Source organism: Cervus elaphus, chromosome 32 (assembly GCF_910594005.1).
Source record: "Cervus elaphus chromosome 32, mCerEla1.1, whole genome shotgun sequence".
NCBI classification, from domain to species: Eukaryota; Metazoa; Chordata; class Mammalia; order Artiodactyla; family Cervidae; genus Cervus; species Cervus elaphus.
The window spans coordinates 35658484-35681487 of record NC_057846.1 but is presented as its reverse complement, the minus strand read 5'-3'; the positions used below and the strand labels follow the sequence as shown (position 1 = coordinate 35681487).

The 23004-nt window shown below is 38.1% G+C and overlaps 1 protein-coding gene across 6 annotated transcripts in view; it reads right to left on the bottom strand.

Moving 5' to 3' along the window:
- The window catches only part of NRG1 (neuregulin 1), a 229605-nt gene that overhangs the window by 161748 nt on the left and 44853 nt on the right, over positions 1-23004 (bottom strand). For all 6 annotated transcript variants that reach the window (XM_043893621.1, XM_043893623.1, XM_043893622.1 and 3 more), the window contains exons 2-3: positions 14840-15017; positions 5126-5247 (exon numbers count right to left, since the gene is read on the bottom strand). In XM_043893621.1, coding sequence (XP_043749556.1) covers positions 5126-5247; positions 14840-15017 — 300 coding nt within the window. The remainder of the gene's footprint in view (positions 1-5125; positions 5248-14839; positions 15018-23004) is intronic.

Sequence of the window (23004 nt, the reverse complement as noted above, 5' to 3'; positions counted from 1 at the left end):
TGAGGGTCGAAGAACTGATGCTTTCAAACTGTGGTGTTGGAGAAGACTCTTGAGAGTCCCTCAGACAGCAAAGAAATCAACCCAGTCAATCCTAAAGGAAATAAATTCTGAATATTCATCAGAAGGACTGATGCTGAAGCTGAAGCTCCAGTACTTTGGCCACCTGATGCGAAGAGCCAACTCACTAGAAAAGACAAAGATTAAAGGCAAAAAATAAAGATGGCGACAGAAGATGAAATGGTTGGTTGGAATCACCGACTCAATGGACATAAGTTTGAGCATACTCCAAGAGATAGTAAAAGACAGGGAAGCCTGGCGTGCAGTGGTTCATGGGGTCAAAACTTAGCGATAGAACAACAACAACATAAGCTGTTCACCAATATCATGGCATTTCTAACAACACTGTCAATGTGGGTTATCCATATGAGCCAACTTTTTAAAGAATCAATTGATACATTAATCAAATTTTGTAGAAATAATTTTTTTTCTGCTCCACTAAAATGAAACAGCTATTTTATTGCCAGGAGCTCCATGGCTCCTATGGGATCTTGAATCTCACTCAAATAATTTTTCTCCTGATTAAAATAAGAAAACCTAGTAGAAGATATGATTGATTAGCTGTATAGTCTCCTGTATTAATCTTTGAAAAGACAGCAGTACTTAATTAATTTGAAAACTAGTTAGGTCTATTATTCTCTTCCCTAAGCTGATGCCCAGGAGTTTTTAAGAGCTCCTTAGATACGAAGTCATGGCTAAATTAATGTTTCCTCTATAAAGACCGAGCCAAATAAAATACAACTGAAAATGAACATATAGCATAGGGTCTATTTGAGCATGGTATATGTGGCCTTTTAAACCACTATATTTGAATTCATAGAAAGAATTAACCTATAATCTATCATGTAATGATGACTGCCTTTGTATCCTTCTTTGAGGGAAAACTCAAATGGACTGTGTTAGACTGACATAGTCTCAGAAGTCATTAGCAGACTACATAGGTTTATATATGCTTCTGTATGACAGGTTCTTATTTCCAAATAAGGTAGGGGTTAAAAGGCATTGGAAAAGGCAGAAAACATACAAATTTCCAAAATGCTTAAGAAAATGACCAGCCAAATATTCTCTTCTAAATGCTTGAAAACACTGGAAATCGGGTCATTGTTTCACTTAAGCATATAATGATTCAAGGGGAATTTCTCAGAGAATTTCTCAGTCTTTTTGTATTATTTCATTTATATTTAGTTGCTAATCTAAGCAGATCTAAACAGTGAGTTTCATTTTAGGAAGTTTATAACATTAGATGGAAGGTTTTTACGATCTGTGCTAATTTCGTTCTAATAGTTACATAGCTGTCATAATGGGATTAAAAATAGTGTCAAACAACAAGCTCGACTGGCTAAATTTTTCTTTTTCTCCTAAGGAGAAAAGAAAACACAGTCTCTCATGCATTTTCCCCCCTAACTCCTGCCATTTCTCCTAGAATCTTGTCCTAAAATATGTGCTAAACATCTTAATGCAAAGAAAGCACTGGTGTGAGAATTTAAGTAAATCACAAGAAATCCTTTGCACAGAGCTAGGATAATTAGCTCAGGGCTGTATTCCAGGATCTTTCATCAAGGCAACCTATGTAGAAATTATCAAGCCATAGTTATGTATTTAATGGAGAAATATGGGAGAGATAAGTGAGACCACACAAAACAAACAAAATGACTAATATTCCACAGACAACAGAAAATCTCGAGAGGAGTTCGACATCGTATAATATTTTGGCAACATGTTCTTATTTTTAAGACTTTTTTCCCCTAACAGTCTCACCATGGTTGGGGGGGTGGGGGAGATTCTTGAGAATTCTACTCTCTCAGCCCAAGTCAATGGTAAATACATATCTAAGAAGAGATGGTTTGGCTGAGTGACAGCTTATAACCACAGTAGAGCGTTCTTTTTCTCTCTGAAAGAGTGTTTCTGTGCAACCTCTGCCCAGAATCTTGGAAGACAGGAACTTGACAACATGAAGGTAGTGAATTTGAGTCCCTGGGAGCTCAGGATCTGAGACTTCTTGGATAACCAACCTTGAGCTGAATACAGCAAATTCATAGATCACAGTAGAAGGGGGTGAACATCAGAATGATTATGTATTTTCCTTCTGGTGGTGCTACAACCAAGCTGCTGAGATGCAGGGAGAAAAGAGCGTTTCCCAACGTGCAGAATGCTCTGGCCCTGTCTGTCCTGGTGCCTGAGAGTACAGGCTCTGATGAACTGCATGTCTGACCCACAGCCTCGGAAAAGAGGAGCATTTCTAGGCAGCCATGTTTCCGGCTTCACTCTCCTGGGCTGGGTCCGTGGTGGGGACCTGAGCAGAACATGCTGATGAGCTGTGAGCTCTATGGATCTTTGGATGTGATCAGCTCTGCCAGTCAGATTCTTGCTGTGGGGAATCTGATTTGGCCCCTGAGGCAACAATCACACAGTCAGAGCCAAAAGTGAAGGGCTGCCTTCAAAAGAACCATGAAGAAGAATATGGACAAATGGAACCGTAATCAGGTCAAAGTCTGGAATTATAAAGGAGCGTAAGTGAAAGCAGGAGAGGTTAGAAGATACAAGAAAGAGTCGGCGAGTCAAGAATGTATCTGGGCACCTCAAGGGCAGAGACTTGAGAGGGAAGCCAAAAATTCCTGATGCTTAAACTTGTAAAGGCACCCTAGGTACATTCTCTCCTGGAACCCCAGTTATAATGACGCTCTAGTTCGTCCCAGTGGAATCCCTCTCTCTTTCTCCCTCACACCGTTTTTGTTTTTTCCAGTTTTCATCCTTCACAAATCAAAGAATCTACCTTAAACATTCACAAACACACAGTCTGGTATTGAGTAAGCTGTACTGAACCAGGAAGTAAGGAATTTAAAACAAGTCTTAGGTCTCCATTTCTTTTTAAATACAATGAGAAGGTTGGATATGGAAGAACTAGTCTTAATGTTCTAAGAAGAAAATAGAAACAACCGCCTTGCACAGTAATTGAGATTCTTCATTCCTCCCTTCTAGTACTTACGGAATTTTAGTTGATTGTTTAAGGATGATTTCCTTACAATATTTCATGACCTTCTCTTTTTTCTTGTCAGGTAAAAAAGATTGATTATTCAAAACATCCCTATTTTCATTTCTCTACACTTTATAATTGGTCAATACTACATTCAAATTTGAGATCAATTCTTAAATAAATTAATATGGAAAATAAGCTGAATATCTCTCCCATGAAACGGATGTGAAAAACGGTTATTATCAAAACTTCAGCACTCCCAAATTAATAAAAAGAAATCCTATGAGTTTTTGCCAAGAACAAAATAGTGGTAAGTAATTCACTGCTTGATACTGTAATTCAGAAAATGTGGAATATTAAATATAATCCTACTGTAAGCACTCAGTAAAACTATGACACTTTAATTCTATTTTCCTGGGACTTTACAGTATACATAGCTACACAAATCTAATCCAAGTGTCCAAATCATAATTCAGTAGCCTTTACCAGGAGAAGATGCACTGAACCAAGTCACTGACAAGCTGAGAAAAAGCTATTAAACATGGTATTATAGAAAGAAAAAATTAGTTACTGAAATTTCAAACTTGCATTTATAGTTGCATCCTATAAAATTCCAAGTGGAACAAAATAACACAAGCAAAACCCTGTTGCTTTACCTATGCTGATTAAAAAGTAAAGTGATGTTGTATTTACTGACATAAATTTTAAATGGCTTTTACATTTTAAACAGTAAACACAGCCCGTAAAAATAATCATGGAAACCAGTTTTCACTGTTGACGTTTACTTTCTGTGGAGGGAGACATTTAAAATGAAAGAAATGAACGTTGATTACACTGCAATAGAGCAATGCATTGGGAAGTCCACAGAAGACTAGGAATTAACCTGAATATTTCCTGAATATTAACCTGAATACTCCCAACCCTGTTCCATATTTTTATCTCACTCCCTTCTCCCTATCCTGTTATCAACTGAATCAAACCACACCAGTCTCCTAAGGAGTTAACCCCTAAGAGTTCTTTTACTCTTCCCTTGTTGGCTCTGTAATTTTATCTTATCACTTTAAGAGATCAGGCCTTTGCAGTGGGCATTCTTTCTCATCACCTGCCTAGAAGTGGTGCAATTATGCTTGGTTTTATAATAGATGACAAGGCTTGTGAAGACAGCAGTCTAGTGCCATCATCCAAAACAGCACCAAAGGTTTCAAAGTAGCATTTTATTGTTTTAAGAGACTTAGAGGCTCACTGCTAGCTCGTCATCAGCTTCTATAGATGACTCCGTCACTTTGTGGAGTACTAAGGGGTCGCGGACCGAGAGCCACCAGCTATGCCCGTCCTTTACCCTTCCTCAGATAACTCAGAGGGGTTGTCAGAGGATAGGGGGCACCTTCTGTCTCCAAGTTATTTATGTGTTTAACACATAGCCTCTGACACTGCTCTTAGGAAAACAGAAGCTAAAACCTATATAAATGCTTATTTATAAAGCCTATACAAGTGAGTTAAAAATGCTTTGCCTCTAAGACTCTCTTGATTTCTGAATTAATGGGCTGAAAAAAACCCTGATAAGCTTAACTTTCTGCTACCTACCCACATATTGAAAACATATATAAGAACATAAAATTGCCAGGACTAAGTCAGGATTGTATTCTGTTTACACACACACAATGTACATATATTCATACATAATACACGTTAGTATGAAATATATACAATATATATTCTGTATATAAATTATATATACATATATACATGCACACATATTCTGTTTTGACAGAGCAAAAAACTTACCTGCTGTCCCTGACTAACCTAAAGTGGAGGTATAATCGCTTTCTTTTAGCAATCCATTCTGTCTCTGCTGTTCATGATATTATTCCAATCCTTTTTAAATAATCCATGTATATTTCAGGTCTATTTCACCTTATGGCATGAAGAGCTTTACAGGAGGACCCATAAGACATTTCAAACATAGGGTTTTCCTTTCATGATTTTTATTTGCTCACAATGAGATTTAACACACCTATGTGATACAAGTGTGACCACACACCTTGATCACTCCTCTTAGAGACTGAGGCATAGCACGCAGTAGGCATCTCTTACCGTTTGACTCCACAATGGTGATGTTGGCAGAGGCACTGTCATTTCCCAGTTTGCTGATCACTTTGCACATATATTCTCCCGAATCAGCCAGTGACGCTTTGCTAATGCGAAGTTCTGACTTCCTACAAGATCAGGACCAAAGCAGTTTAAGTATATCTCACAGAAATACGATGATCATTAAAATACAGTCTCTGCAGTCTTAGAGTTTTCAAACTCCGCCTTCTCACTCTGCACACACAACTGACTGGACTTCCCTGGTGGTCCAGTGGTTAAGAATTTGCCTGCCAATGCAAGGGACATGGGTTTGATTCCTGGTCTGGGAAGATTCCACATGCCTCGGAGCTACTGAGTCAGTGCACCACAGGAAGAGGAGCCTCTGCTCTCTGCAACTGGAAAAAGCCCTGGGGCAGCAGCAAAGACCCAGCACAGCCTTAATTAATTAATTAATTTAAAAATGGTCTACATCCAAAAAATCTTTAAAAAAAAAAACAACCCACAACTGACTAGTAGATATATATACGTATATATATACATATATATATGATTTTACCAAAATCACCCCAAAAGTGAGACATCTCATTTAAATTATACCCTGGACATAGTCTTAATTTCATCACCCAGATCAGCAGTTTAAAGGAATTCTTTTCTAAATTTTCTTTTTATTCCTCTAACACTACCACTAACCACATTACGTTTCAGAATATTTTTTCACCCAAATGTCAAATTTTCTCTCCTCTGTATATCTCAGTGTCAGCAGCCAATAGGGTTAATTAAGGAAGATAAAGAAGTATAAAGCTGTTTCTTAAAAGTCTGGTAAGGACAGATATACTTCAGTGAAGGCTAGACTAGATTAAAATGCTCTACACTTCTTAGTAGAGTGACATCAGGACTTATGTTAATTTTGAATGAAGAGAATTTAATACTTCCAAAAGAAAGGGAACTTGTCATTCTTTAAAACGATTCTCATTGCTGGGAGCACCATACCACACAAATGGTTCTTAATATAGAAATAAATATTCATGCAACAATAACACACACTTTCATAAAACTACATATTAAATCAATATTTGGCACTCTTTCTGAACATGGGCAACATTGTGATTTGCATCTGTCCATGCTTTACTATTGCACAAGCCTATAATTTAAGCAGTGCCTATGGTTTAAAAACTCAGAACTACTGGGATTGGCTCAACATTTATCAAAGCCTTTCTAAAGTGTCCTTATATACAGGAGCCTGATATTGACGGCCTGGATTTCTGAGAGGAGGACAACAGGGAGAAAACAGGGCAGAAAGCAAAGACAGCAACTCAGAAGTATATGCAATCCTCCTGTAAATTTGTTGGTGGCGTTATTGAGTCACTAAGTCCTCTCTGACATTTTGCGACCCCATGGACTATACCCCGCCAGGCTCCTCTGTCCATGGGATTTCCCAGGCAAGAATACTGGTGTGGGTTGCCATTCCTTCCCCAGAGGATCTTTCTGACCCAGGTGTGAAACCCATGTCTAACCCAAAAATGTGGATTGTTTACCGCCGAGCCACCAGGAAAGCCCTCCTGTAAATTACACCCTCCTAATTTTAAGTGAAGTTTTTGGTCTTCCTGTCACATAATATTAATCAGGTTGGATCAATTATTCCAAATTTAATTTCTACTCTTCTCCTCCTCCAGTCTACTGAATTAATCCACCCTCCTCCACCTGCAAGTGTAAGTTTTATGGCCTGCCATCTTCATGCTTTGCTTGTGTATTTCTTCTTCCTAGAATGGGTACCCCGTATTTTGACCCACCAAGATACTAGCTGATCTTCAAGGACCATCTCAAGTGCCAATTCCTGCATCAAGCCTCTCATGATCATGTAGTTGGAGCTGCTCTCTCTCTCTCTCTCTTTGGTCTCAATTCTGCCAGCCTTGAGTAACTCTCTCAGAAGAATCTTCTTAAAGAAATAGGGTAATGAAATTTACAGTTTAATCTGACAGCGATAGCTCTTAAACTTCTCCTAAAAGACCTGGGCAGTGTTTACTGGAATACTCTTCCAAGGAATGTAAGTAAATGTTATGCTTAAAAAGAGAAGCAGAGACACAGACGTAGAGAATGGACTTGTGGTCACAGGGAGAGAAGGGGAGGGTGGGATGAACTGGGGGATTAGAATTGACCTACAGACATTACCGTGTTTTAAACAGATAGTGGGAAGCTGCTCTATCACAAGGAGCACGGCTTGGTGCTGTGTGATGACCTAGAGGGGTGGGAGGGAGGCTCAAGAGGGAGGATATATGTAGCTGATTCACACTGTTGGACAGTAGAAACTAACAAAACATTGTATAGCAATCATGCATGCAAGCTCAGTTGCGTCTGATGCTGCAACCTCACGGACTGCAGCCCACCAGGCTCCTCTGTCCATGGGATTTCCCAGGCAAGAATACTGGAGTAGGTTGCCATTCCAAGCAGTTATACTCCAATAAAAAAATTAAAAAACAGAGAAACAGAAAGACAATAAGAAAAAAAAAATTTTTCTGCACTCAACTAATGTTTCTTTAAACAAGCAGATTTCTTTACAACCTACCTCTTAGTCGTTTTTATGCAGTTACAGTGAATTTCTAAGGCAGGCATGAGAAGTGACTAAGAAATCCTTTCTGTAGAGACACCCTTGGGAATTCTAGGACTGTGTGTCAATGGGCCAAGATCAAGAATCAATGTAATCAAGATAAGCATAATAAATACATTCAGGTTCAAAAATCAGTAGCAGAAACACAGGCTGGGAGAGAAGAGCCTTGACAACAATGTATACAGAAAAAAGGATTTCAGTTAGCCACACGTATTAATATTACTCCACTTTAAACAACTGTTTAAAAAAGAAGAAAAAAGTACTACTATTTGGCCAAATTAACATTAAAAGAGCAAACCAAATTGGATAAAAGTCTCAGCCACTACTTATAGGCTGGATCATATCTGGAGTATTGAATTATGCTTCAAAGTGGCATTTGATAAAAAAAAATATCAACAGCTAGAGGACTTTAGAAGAGGGTGATCAGAATTGAATAGGGCCTAGATATCTTAACACCAGAGAAGATGCTATTAAAGTAAGAAAGGTTCCACTGGTATGGAGCTATGAACAAGATATATAAATATATTCCATCTTTATTATCTGGAAAAGGAAATTATTTGGTGAAGCTCTTGAAGGTAGATTTATGCCTTATAGGAAAAACAAGGGATATTTTCGATGATACATAAGGAAGGACCTTTTGAGTGTTCAATAAGGATAGGATGTCATGTGAAAGAGGTTTTCTCTTTAGGCAGATTCGAGTCTGGATTGCCACCTGTCAAGCAGTTCCTAACAAGAATATCTCTATGCAGAAAAGATTTAATTAGATCAATGGTTTCAATTAGTTTTGAAAAAATAAATCCTGTTTTTAAATGAAAGCTTAAATGAGAGCTGCATATTTAAAAACATTATGAAGGGAGAAAGTATTTATGTCAAAGAGGTTGGCAATCCTTTTTGCAGTTCAATGGAAACTCAAATTTCTCCAGGGACACAAAAAAACCCTTTGAACTATAATGATACATTTAACTGTGAGATTCTGCAATCCTTGGGTCTTAAAGCAGGAATGGGAAATAGAGAGTAGAAACAGAGAAACCTTTCTTGAAGATTATACATTGTAACCATTTGGGGCTTTAATAAGTATGGCTATAGTTTTATTTTACTTTCTTCAATAGGCTACTATATCTTGTCTATAAGAAGAAAGTTAACTTGGAAGAATGAATGAACTCCCAATCACAAAATTAACTTTTTGCTCTTTAATTGATGAGTTATCTGGGGTTCTGGGAGGGATGCATGTTTTGGTGGATTTTCATTTTCTAAAAGCTTTAAAAGAGTTAATTCATACACAGTGTTTAAAACAATGCTTGAAATAGAGTAATCTCCCAGTAAGTGTCTGCTACTATTATAATGACATTCTAAATTTCTGCAATTTTTAGATTTTCCTAATAAGCATGCATTGCTTTGGAATAAGAAAAAATGACGTTATGTAACAATAAAGCAATAAAACATTTGTAAATGGAAGTTACAAAGATTAACTTCTTTTTTTTATATCAAAATGTAAACTGTGTTCTTTTCATGAGTGCTCACTCACAAGGTAGTTTCAAGGTTTCCATAGCTGCTTATCTCATTTTTCACACTTAATTCTTTTACCAAATTTTATAGGCAAAGGCAAATTAAATGCATATAGAAAAGATCAACTCAGTTTATATAATCTAGTTCTTCTGATCCCTAAGGAATCATATATGAATTCTCGTGTGTATGTTAACACAGCTCAGATACTGTTGAACTGCTGATGAGAAGGGTAAAGAAAGAGAGGGATTTCATAGTGCAAACCACAGAATGTCAGTCCTCATCTGGTTCTACCAGAATGAAGTCACTTGCCACTGCAGCAACTATGAAACTCTACAGAACCAGACACTGCATAAAATGCTTCACATAAATGCTATGAAACAGACACTGGTTATTCCCATTTTATACCTAAGGAATCTGAGATCTTCTTACATATAAAGTTAAAATGACCTGTTGGAGTAGCTCAACTAATAAAAGAAAGAGATGAGTCTAAACCTCTTCTATTAAGAGTCAAAAAACCCTGAACCAACTGATAATAGGAGCAATCATTCCTTATTTTTTTTTAACTTGACCAAACCAATTAGAATCAATTTTAAACAAGATTATAATATGTAAGAACAGGGTATTCCCTGGCAGTACAGTGGTTAGGACTTTCACTGCCAAGGGCCTGTGTTCAACAGGGAACTAAGATCCCACAAACCACAAGGTGAGTCCAAAAAAAAAAAAAGCAAGAACAGAAATGAAGAGCTGATACAAAACTGTTGTTGTTTAGTCAATAAGTTGTGTCCAACTCTTTTGCAACCCCACTGACTGTAGCCCACCAGGCTCCCCCATCCATGGGATTTTCCAGGCAAGAATACGGGAGTGGGTTGCCATTTCCTTTTCCAGGGGATCTTTCTGACTCAGGGATGGCACCCACATTGGCAGGCGGATTCTTTACCACTGAGCCACCAGGGAAGCCCCGGATACAAAATTAAGAGCATCCCAAAATGTGCACCATACACAAACAACAGGAAGTCAGCCTTTAATAAGACTCCTGATTCATGCCATTGTATGGCAAAAACCACTACAATATTGTAAAGTAATTAGCCTCCAATTAAAATAAATAAATTAATTTAAAAAAAAAGACTGATACAAGACAGGTATGCAAGTGAAGCCAACAGGCAGACCTGAAATATAACCTGTCACACAACCAAGCTCTTTAACCAGTTTTCTTGATCAAAATCGTCCACCAGGCAAAGGAAACAATAACAAAGGGATAAGTAGACACTTAAGACCAGGGCAGCTTCTATTTCTTTTAATTGGTCCCACACCTTGCTCAGCCAAATAAAACAAACAAAAAGGCTCACACATGAATGCAGAATCATAGGAAGAACATGTGCGAATGTCATTTATTAGTAGGAGCAGGGGCTGAAGAGGGGATAAGACTTTACAAAATAATAGCAATTCCCTATTGGTGTAAAATCTTTTCATAACACTAAGGGATTAAAAGGAAATTCTGACTGTTACAAACAATCTAGATTATAAAATGTGAAAAAGAAATCTAGGCGAAGGATTGGAAGAGAGTCAACATTTTACTTTAAATAAAGAGGGTCCCAGGGAAATCCTAAACCTTACACTAAAATTCACCTCTGCTTGTGATCATGCCCTAAGAGACAGTTTATCCCTTCTTGGCCTGTTGGCTAAGAGCAAATGTAGTAAGATAAAGTTAAGTAAGCAAGTAACCACTACAAATTGTTAACATTTTGAAATGTCTTCATAATGAAAAATTATGAGCATGTAGAGGAAGCTGACAAATAAGAATGCTTTTTATTAAGCAGTTTAAGCCTAAACAGGTCCCTTGCCTTAAACATGTTATGACTTCACTGGATACTACGGCAAAATCACAAGTAGTTGTGAAAAGACTGAGACATGGAGTGAAAAAGACAAAAGGCATAGATACAGATCAATTTCAAGTCCAAGAGTAACCATTTATTAACATTAGATCTACAGGAAGAAACCTAATTTCCTTCATTCTCAGGATATTAATTTTTTAATGGGTATAATAACAATAGTATCCATTCTCTTATAAGTTGAAAGTTGAAATAATAGAGCATCTTGCAAATGTTAATTAAATTTAGATTCAGTTTGATCCCTTACAAAAGACAGCACTAATTTTTTTTTTAAAGATACAACCTCAGAAATGACTGAATACCCAATTCTGAAACCTAATTAGCTGATCACTTATCAGTGGCTGCCCACTTTACACAAAGTGTCTTATTTTTGGAGGCTCAAAAATGTTCAGTGCTTTGCCAAGAGTCATTTGCAGTCACATTACTTGAATAAAATTCTTTTTTTTTTTGTTCCCACTTAATTCTTTCCAGCAGGGCTATTGTTTAAAAGAAGTAATTTCTGAACACTGGCCTTTCTGGGATAATGGGGATTTTATTAATATGTAGACAGTGCTCTTAGCTGTCTGAGCCTATGAAGCCAACGTGAAAACGCCTTTCTGAATACTAATGACACTTTTATATGTCATACAAGCCATGTAACAAATTAGTTCTGTACCTGTACATGTGCTCTTTTGGACCGTATTCATTCCGGGGTGGGGGGGGGTTTCTCTTTTTCTGTTGTTGTTGTTCCTTTTTGTCATCTTATTTACCCAACCTATTCAGCTTCTTCTCTTCAGGTATCCTCACCTTAAATACCTGCAGTCCGCAGCTGCTTCATTCCGTTCCTTCAGCCTGGATAATCCTCTCCGCCTTCCCTCCCTCCTCCCCTTCTTTCTAGGAAGCCTCCACAGTCCAGGACTGGATCCCCTCCACCATCCTTTGTGCGTACCTTTCTAAAGCCTCCTGTGATCGTCACTGTCATCAAATTTAAAACTGAGAATTATAACTGCTTATATTTCCCTTCCCCACTTGAGACCAAGCCTCTGAGACAGCATGCACTTTTTGCTCATCTCTCTGGACCCAGCTTCTAGACCAGGACCAACACACAGCATCTTATCCAAGGAAGGGCAAAATTTCCCATCCACTCTCTCACTGGCCCAACTCAATTGGCCTCTTTATTGTCCTATAAACAGAACCTGCTACTGATCTACTCTATAACCCACCCTACCCATCCAGGGGGTCTCTCTGTCTTTAGCAGAGTCCAATCCACCCCCTCACAGTGACTCCTGAAGCTCCTGGGGTCTTCCCCACTTCCCAAGTCCCACGGCACTTAGCGTCAGTAACCTGTAATTCAGCGCTTAGTTTTACTGTTTGATGTTCAGTGTTAGATATTTCTTTTCCCTAATTATTAATAAATTTAACCTCCCACAAGGTAGAATTTACCTCAGCATAAATAATCAAGTTTTTAGACTACTGTTTGTAAATAGATGGGCTTCTTAAAAATCCTGAAGCCCCCCAGCCCTAACAGGATTTCAGCACTTGATTGCTTCATATAAGGCTGTACTAGATAATCTCTCTACAATCTTTTGATGCCCTGAGTATAAAACGCCCTAGGATTCTTTCATTTCTCCACATTTCTAGCATATAAGCTTTTCGTGGGCTCTTAAATATTTTTGCTCTCAACTAATAACCGCATAGAAACAAATGAGACATCACTCCGCTTATGCAGATAACTGTTTCTTACTAACCTGGCTTGAGACATCACTCTGCTTATGCTGATAACTGTTTCTTACTAACCTTGCTAATTGATAAAAAACAAAACAGACACCAAAACCTAGCTAAAAGTAATTTTTCTTTGTTGCTAAACTTCTCAAAAAGAATCATGTTTGTTTTTTCAATTTGCTGTCTCTCCTCCCTTCCCCACATGGACACATGTGATAAAATATGTCTGCTTTCCATTTTTAAAGAAGGAGAGAGACATTAAGGAATCTGAGACACTGATTTGTGTTCCAGCTTATTCATAGCTAGTTGGGTGACTCAAGGAGAGACAACAGTTTTTTGACCCTTGATTTCTTAACCTGCAAAATTAGAGTCACCATGGGCAGTAAATTGCCTTTACTACCTAGGGGAAAATTGTTAAAAAACCAAACAAATAAGATTATATACAAAAGCACTCTGTCACTTCACAGAATTATTCTTTTTTGTATATTTGAAGTACCACCTGCTACAGTGATATTTCCTTCTGTATTATTCTTCCAAATCAAGACACTGTACTGACACAATCAATAAAAAGGATAAGCAGAGTAGTTACTAAAACTAGAGAAACGAGAAGGCATCCCTAATTATGGCTCTTACAGTCATTAAACACTTTGGTAAGATAAAATTCATTTCCCTTACATCACTTTATTTTTTCTGGCACATGTGTGTTTGGTTTTTTTGGTATTTGTCCTATAAAATAAAAGTCTAGGAGGTGATTCTCATTGTTGCTTCATATATCATCTCTGGGATGTCACTGGGATCCTCTGAAGTGTAAGTAGAGAAAAGGTCTCCTTGGAGCTGTGAACCCCTATGATACATGTCACATTGATGAAAGGACGGTTCACAAGCAAAAATCCAAGACGTTTAGCTCTTCTGTAATTTCAAAATGTAGTTTGAGATTAGAAGTAAATGTTCTTAAATAAGGAGAAAAAAAATGAAGAAAAAAATAAATAAAAGAGCATCATTTTAGAGTAGGTATAGAATACAGACGTTATAGGGGGTCACATGAAGCCTTCCCAAATAGGAATCTCCTCAAGGAGGGCAGGAAAACTTAAGTCTTGCTACTTAGGATTACTAGATATTTTAATCTGCTCTCATGGTGATGGAGCTTAATAGAATTGTCAGTTACTCATTAATCTTACATATTAAATATACTTGAGAGTAGTTCAGATTCAACTGATTACATTCTAACTCTTCACATGATGATATACGTTTAGTCGCTAAGTCGTGTCTGACTCTTGTAAACCCACAGACTGTAGCCCGACAGACTCCTCTGTCCATGAGATTCTCCAGGCAAGAATACTGGAGAGGGTTGCCATTTCCTTCTTCAGGGGATCTTCCCAACCCAGGAATTGAACTCGGGTCTCCTATATTGCAGGCAGATTCTTTCCCAACTGAGCTTGATTGTGTAAGGCACAGGTATTCTATACAGGATTTTAGGATCTCATCTATTACTATTACAATAGCACCTATTAATATTTTTTTTGTTTTTAAAAAATTTTTGTTTTGAATTCTTTTTTAAATTTATTTTTTCACTGGAGTATAACTGCTTTACCACTTTGTGTTAGTTTTTCCACTGCACAATTAAGTGAATCTGATATATATATATATATCCCCTTCTGCTTGGACCTCCCTTGGTTCCACCCCTCAGGTCATCACAGAACACTAACTGAGCTTCCTGTGCTATACACAGCTTATTATTAATATTTCTTCTCTAACCCCTTCTATTTCTAGCCACATGTTACAGTCCTTTCCACATCCATCCTTCCTTTCTTTCTCCAGAAGTTGTAAGATGACATACTTTAAAATTCTTTCCCATCTAATGACCCAATTTCTGGCCCCCATACAACAAAAAATCTTTTCATTTATCACGTATCCTGTTTTTTTGATCGTATCCTTATTTACTAAGCTGTGAGTAATTTTTATATTTTATACCATTGTATTGCTAGGCATGGAATCTGCTGTGTAATGCAGGATACTCACCCTGGCCTTTTCTGTATCTTGATGTTTTGTGGTTTGTTCTTTCGGCTTAATTCACTCCCATTCTTGAACCACTTGAACTTGAGAGAGGAGTATTCAGAACTGGTCTCACACCGAAGCACTAGTTTAGAACCTGCCACAGACTCCTGACTCTTCATCTCTTTCAAGCGGGGAGGCAAGGCTAAAAGAGAAAAGAGAAGGAAAAAAGTTCTGATCACACGGCAATCTTCCCAAGAGAAACATGTTCATTTTGGTGAGCCTGATCAAGAGACCATTCACAAAGGCTTTACTAACTGAGAGAGAAAAGAAAAAGGGGAGGCAGGTATCAGTCAAAATGTATCTCAGCTTAGAGAATAATAAAAATGCTCAGATAAAATATATTCAGGGGGAAAAAGAGAACTTAGGTTATAAAATTATTCTTTGAAACAGACACACAGATATAAAGAAGAAACTAGCAGTCACCAGTGGGGCAAGGGAAGTGGAGAGGGGCAATATATGTGTAGATGATTAAGAGGTACAAACTATTAGGCATAAAATAAGCTACAAGGACATACTGTACAACACAGGGGGCATAGCCTTTATTTTATAATAATTATAAAATATAGTGAAAGTGTTAGCTGCTCAGCCGTGTCCAACTCTTTGTGATCCCATGGACTGTAGTCCACCAAGCTCCCCTGTCCATGGGATTCTCCAAATAAGAATACTGGAGTGGGTTGCCATTTCCTTCTCCAGGGGATCTTCCCCACCCAGGGATCAAATCCCACTCTCCTGCATTGCAGACAAATTCTTTACTGTCCAAGCCACCAGCGAAGCATAAAGCATAAAATATAGTACATCATTTAAAAACTGTGAATCACTATATTGTGCATCAAGTCTACTTCAATAAAAATCTATTCTTTAAAAACATTCTAAACAATACACACACACACACACACACACACACACATATATATATTCAAGATAGCAATTTCTTCCATCTTTACATCCTCTGGTACTATTAAAAATCCTGAAGACTGGCCATTTCAAAGAATCAAAATCTTATGCTAAAGAAGAAGAGGTAACTGGGCCATTATTTCTAAAGCACATTCACATCCCCGCCCCCCCAGATCACAATTAATCTGCATGACAGTTCTGTGAATATGTAAAACAGGTATCACACCCATTTTTTCAAATGGGAAGCTTATTTTCAGAGACAGGTTAAGTGTCTCTCGGCCATGGTTACAATATTCTGGAGAGTCAGAGTTAGACTACGCTATCAACAGGAGAAATCCAGAGAACAAAGAGGACTCATACATCTTAACAACACTCATTTCTTCAAGACAGGAATTCTTTGGTGACATCACTCTTTCTTTGGTGACAACACTTTTATTGGGTCTACAGATACTCTCCCACAAACAACAAATGACCACCGTACTCCCATCAGATTATCAGTTCGATTGGATTTCACCCTTCTAAATCTTCTCAACAGAGACAGGAGAGCACTTATATTGTGCATTAATTTATAGGACACTTTATGTGGCTCAGCTGGTAAAGAATCTGCCTGCAGTGTGGGAGGCCTGGGTTCGATCCCGGGTTGGGAAGATCCCCTGGAGAAGGGAAAGGCAACCCACTCCAGTATTCTGGCCTGGAGAATACTATGGACTGTATATTCCATGCGGTTGCAAAGAGTTGGACATGACTGAGTGACTTTCAGTCACTCATTCACTTATATTAAATGCTTACATACCATTACTATTTTAAGCAAGACTTCAAAGAGTACCTATTCTCTGCTGAAGTCTTTATGGATAAAATGTTGGAATATCTGAGATTTACTTCAATATGAAATGGTAGTAGGGAATGTGCTAAGTTGCTTTGGTCACGTTCAACTCTTCGCGACCCCATGGACTGTAGCCCACCAGGCTCCTCTGTCCATAGAATTCTCCAGGTAAGAATACCGGAGTGTGTTGCTGTGCCCTCCTCTAGGGAGTCTTCCCAACCCAGGGATGAAACCTGCATCTCTATATAACTAGCAGGCTGGTCCTTTACTACTAGTGCCCCCTGGGAAGCCAGTGGGGAATGGTTAGGCATAAAAATGAAATAAATTCCCCAAGAAGTTGTCTGTGTTAAGTCAGTCAATATATAGAAGCATGGATTTAGTATACAACTCTTTTTTAAGATTTTTTAAAAATGTAGGCCATTTTAAAACTCTTCATTGATTTTGTTACAATATTGCTTCTGTTTTATGTTTTGTCTTTTTGACCACAAGGAATATGGGATCTCAGCTGCCCAACCAGCGATGGAACCTTCACCCTGGCATTGGAAGGCAAAGTCTTAACCACTGGACTGCCAGGGAAATCCTTGCAATACTATATAGTATGTCTGGTTTTTTTTTTCCCCATAATAAAACAGTTTAAAAAATAAAAGCATATTGAATGGATTTTCCTCTGCATACATAATTTCACTTAATCAACACCACAGAAAGTGATGTCTCAACATCTCTGTTTCCATTGAGTCTTACAAAAACCAAGTACAAAGTTTATTTCTGCCATAGTTCAGGACTTAATGAGAAGTTAATTCTTCAAATCCACCAAAAGAGACTGCACCTCTCAGACCCAGTGAGCAATTATTGACTGTGTACAGCATCAAGACTCCAAGGATGGCAATCAGAACCATGTTAAGCATGAACAGGAAATGGTGTACCTTTCCCACTCTGCATATATTTATTTTTCTACAACTCTGCCCTTACCAAGAAAATCCCTCCAAAAATGTTAGGAATGAGTATATAAATTTTCCATTAAATTACAGCAAAAACTATTTGAATGCTGTGACTTCTTAACAGTGTTCCTACAATTACACATCCCCCTTTTTCTTATTTAGAGGCCGGGAGATGAGGTGGAGAAGCAGACACTAAATGTGAAGACACAGCAGCAAGTTAGAAAATTGTATCAATATTTCAGCTGTTCTTAGCCTCTGACACCTGATGATTTTCTCTGGTTAGTTTTTTTGACAGCTTGAAAATAAGATTTACTTCCTGAAGAGCTTTCCTAGAATCCTTCCCTTTAAGATGTGGTCCACGAATTTCTGTTCTGGAGGTTTTAAAAAACAGACTAAATTCTCATCTATCTGGTATAGTATTTGTATATTCCTATTAACTCCTTAAGATCATTTTCAATTTTGTAAACCTAGTAAAGGGTTTTAAATGATACCAAAAAACTGGTTTACATTTATTAAGAAAAATAAACCACCTCATTCTTTTATGTACAGATTAAAAGAACTAGTTTGAATTTTTGTTGTTGTTTTCACTTAATTTTGTGTTTAGCTTGGCATACAGCCCAGATTTTCCAGGTTCATTCCCTTGTCTTTATCCAAAATGTTCCAAACCCAATATTTGAGATGTCCTTAACTCTCATTAAGTACCATGTTCCCTCACCCACCTCTCCATTCATCTGCTCACCAATACAGTCTGAACACAAATCTACTAGATTTTGTCACCTTGTTTGAAATCTTCGTGAAGTCCATTTGCATCTCTTTTTACTTTTTTTCTCTTATTTTATTCCACTGTCTCTTTCTGTCACCTCTCCTTCCCCATTCCCCTCCTATCTTCATTTCTTTATTTATTATGACTTTAGTAAGAGTCTTGATTTCAAATGTGATGAAACAATTGGACAAATTCAAATTGAAGGATATTTGACAAAACAGCTGGTCTAGGCTCCAGGAATATCAATGTCATGAAAGATAAAACACTGTGAAACTGATGTAGGTTAAAGAGACTGACAAACACAATGGACTTTGACTCGTGATTGGATCTTGCTTTAGGGAAAAAATAGTTATAAGGAACATTATTAGGACTACTGGGGAAATCTAAATAAAGCTCCTGTATCAAAATTAAGTTTCTCAAGTGTGATAACTGCATTGTGGTCATGCAGAAGAACACCCTTGTTCTTAGGCAGTATTTGCTGAAATATCATGATATCTCCAACTAAATTTCACATGATTCTGCAAATAAGGATGTACATGCATACATGCATATGCATGCACACACACACAGAGAGAAAGGGAGGAAAAGGAATACTGGTTTCTCTTAGCTTTTTTGCCTTTTTAAAATCTGATCTTTCTGCCATTAAAAAAGTCTCAAGCTTTCAGTAAATACTTTTGAAGTCTTGGCTAAATTTGAAGTCACGGAGATTCTTGTGAATATCTGTGTTGTAACTTACAAATGTAGCTCTTAAGATTATATTCTCCATTAAAATTCTGTTGAGTGGTATGGCACTGAAATCTTCCTATGTTCAACCTGATAACCATGACTTTGGGGCTTCAATCCCACTAGGCCCTCTGGTGGAAGGAAAACAATCTCTTATTTGGCAGGTCAACACATCTGCTCTCTCCTTTGGGGGTTCACATGCAAGACTGGTACATCTTTGTCCTTAAGAGATGATCTATGACATAATGAGGCACAGACCTTGAGAGGCAAGGCCCTTTATAACTAGAATATCCACTCCTTACGCTAACCCCAATGTATAAACATTTCTTAGTGTCTGGGATTTGGATATACCTCTATTGACTAGCCTAAGCTGCTCTCTCTTGCAAGTAGCTTCAAGACTGTCACAAGCACAGAAGCTTCCAGCATCCCTGGAAGTCCACTTGTCATAATGTCTCTGCTGTGTCTTCAGGGGAAACCAGCTATGACATGAGGATATACAGATTTCAGAGAACAGCTGTTTTAAGGTGTTAAAATTCTCCATAAATGGAGAAACAAATCTGTGACCCACTAACCCAGCCACACGATTGCACTCTTGGCCCCTGGGTATTCTGCGGTCAGTGATACCTTCTAGAAAAGTACCACATAAAGTTCCTCACTCACTCCAGGTGGAGCCCAAATGGAGGCATCCTACAGACTGGGCAACAACATAAATTTTTCTTTATTTCTTCTCACATAACCACCCTAATGGAATACCCCTGGATATTTCAGACTCTTGACAAGTGTGCAAACTAATGTTGAGGACATATGGTCTGTGTGCTTTTTCTCCTCTATTCATAATGAGACAACTTTCAATAGAGTAAATTTCCTTCCATTAGATTATAAAACAATACGTATATGTTACTAGAATACATTTTAAAACCACGTATGTTTCTCACACAGTTTACTCGCATAAAATAATCTCATTTATTTCACTGAGAAAGCACTCCACCAAGTACTTTCTAAAATTCAGATATAATTTTATAAGACCAAGGGTAGCTTCGAAACCATAGGCAATATTTGAAAGCGAGTACTCGGATTTTAAAACTGTAAAAAAAAAAATGTACATGCCCTTCAATTCTTATTTAAGAGTAAACAGTCTGTTAATTTAAGCGCTGCTGCGTGTGCTAAGTCATGTCAGTCCTGTCCAACTCTGTGCCACTGTGTGGACTGCAGCCTGCCAGGCTCTTCTGTCCATGGGATTCTCCAGGCAAGAACACTGGAGTGGGCTGCCATTTCCTCCTCCAGGGAATCTTCCCAACCCAGGGATCGAACTTGTGTCTCTTACGTCCACCTGCGCAGGCAGACAGGTTCTTTACCACTAGCACCACCTGGGAAGCCCTAACTAAAAATGGATAGAAGGTAAACACAATGCTAAGTTACTGCTTCCAATGCAGTAAATGATCTGAACATCTTTGGAATGATTTAACTGTATTTGGTCTACCACAGTTCATAATTCTGCTTTCATTGTGATGCTGGGAGGCAGCATTTCCACACCCTGAAACAATTTAATGACAGAGCAAGTTTTAAATAGTCATGGCTTAAATCTACTTCAAACTTGCTTGACATTAATATGAACCTATCCACACCCTTAGAAATGTATCAACAGAGACAGACAGTAAAGTGCAAAAAGGAACAGCCTATAAAAATAGAAACCCCCAAACCCTCAGAGCAATGCCACACATTTTACAGGCACTCGTTTTTACAGGCTTTAAGTGTTTTACAGGGCTTTAAAAGATCACGAACATACTCTTCCGACTCTAAGTCAATGCAAGCAGGTATGACTGTATACTTTAAAAGTCTATTTTTGCATGTCTAAATTTTTTATTTGATAGGTTGTACAATGGAGAAAGAAAAAAACTGTGGCAGTAATCCAAAAACAATTATTTTACATGCTGACCACACAAAAATTGAAGACACGATGTTTGTTTATTCCAATTCTTTAATGTGTGAATAAGTATTTGTGATAAAGATGAAGAAGAACTATTCATCTAAGCAATCGTTTCATTTTACTTGTCCACTGGGTGCTCATTTTTTTAATATTTTCAATATTGCTATTATCAAATGTTGTACTGTATTGTTAAGAACAGGGAACGCCTTTTAGTATGTGTGTGTTGAGATATGCAGATAGCATGGGACACTAGATGAATTGTTTCTTTTCTTTGGATGTCCTGATGGTGCAAAACTAGCTCATAATTCTCCACATTTGACTGTACAGTTAAACTGACGAGCCTTGACACTGAACAAATTAAACAGGAAACCTGCAAAATATTATCAAATCACTGTGAGTTTTCAGCTATGACTCCCCAGTGAAGCCTTCCTTGCATAAAACCATTTAAAAGCCTGATACCACACAGGTGCAGATCTCACAGTGAAAACTGGTGATTGGCAATGATGTTAGTTAAGGAAAGTCACACAAATATCATGAACGGGTCTTCTACACAGAACGATGCCCTATTTTTTATAGTCATGTTAAAGGTAAATGAGTGACTGAGGAAAGTCTCTGTAAGTCCTTTATTGAGAAAATTATGGTCACAATGTACAGAATGGATAAAGTTTATTATACTTAGTCATCTGGTCTTCTCTTCTGAGTTGTACTCACAAATTTGACTATAAAAGGGAAAATTTATCAGGTATATATTTTGTAAATATAGCTGTGTATAAGGCAGCAAGGTCTAGCAGCAATGGTATTTCACAATACACCTAGGATTAAAATCACTGCTACTGAGGCGGTGTGTGGTCTTAAGTTATGTTAGGGACCATCTCACAGGTCACTATTTGCTGCCGCATGTGGTGACTTAAGGCTCACGCTGCCTCAAGTCCAGCCGAATCATCCTCCAGATAGACTGTCCCTAACTGCAGTTAACTAGAGTTCCCTGTGAGCCTAAATGGAAACCTACTATGTGTCCCTGGGTATTCAGCAAGGATATTTGGAGAATGAGATAAAAAGCATATGGGGACCTCCACTTGTGAGAAAGTCACTATATAAAGTTCAGGGGTTTATTACAAGATATTCTCAAGCTTACTCCATACCATTGGCAACAAACTATACCAGTCAACACACTAAGGTTGGCTTCAAAGTAGAGTTAAGACAGTTGGACCCAGAAATACCATTTTAGCAGTTCTATGCCCAACTCCTTATACAAGGATGAATGTGTATCACCAAATAATATCTTTACAAGCGTCTGGAAAAATCCTCATAACACACGCATGGAACATGTCATTATACAACATATTATAATACAATAAATTCAGGAGCAATATTTCAGCATTTTACTTCTCTTATTCACAATGGTAGGACCACTAAGCCAGAGCCGGCTTCTTACTAGTGTTAACCTTTATCTCTCAAACAATTCAGTCTTCAGCGGGGCTTTTCACATAGAGATTTGCACAAAGTTCCACATCCCCCAGTTCACTGCTACAAGCTGACTGAAACAGTAGGATTCTTTTAAATGTTCCTTTCGGAGGTATGAGCCACAACCAGCCCAGTCAAAAACTATGTTTACTCTTTTTTTTTTTTTACCCCGCTCAGGCATGTTCAACTCTTTGTGATCCACTGGACTGTAGCCCACCAGGCCCCTCCATCCATGGGATTTTCCAGGCAAGAATACTGGGGTGGGTTGCCATTTCCTTCTCTGGGGGATCTTCCTGACCCAGGGATGGAACCTGCATCTCCTATGTCTCCTGAATCGCAGGTGGATTCTTTACTTACTGAGCCACTGGGGAAGCCCATGCTTACTCTAAGGCCACAGAAAATGACTGATCACATTCTACAGGTAAACATCACACCCAACAGGCTACACTAAAGAGGCATGTGTAAAAAAAGAGGGTCATTTAAGGAATTTGTCGCTATCCAATCAAAGGAGAGGCAAGAGCAGTCTTGAGCAGGTGGTCACAGTCCCTATGTGGAGGCTCAGGCTTATGGTGGTGTGGTGGTGATGATGGGTCCATT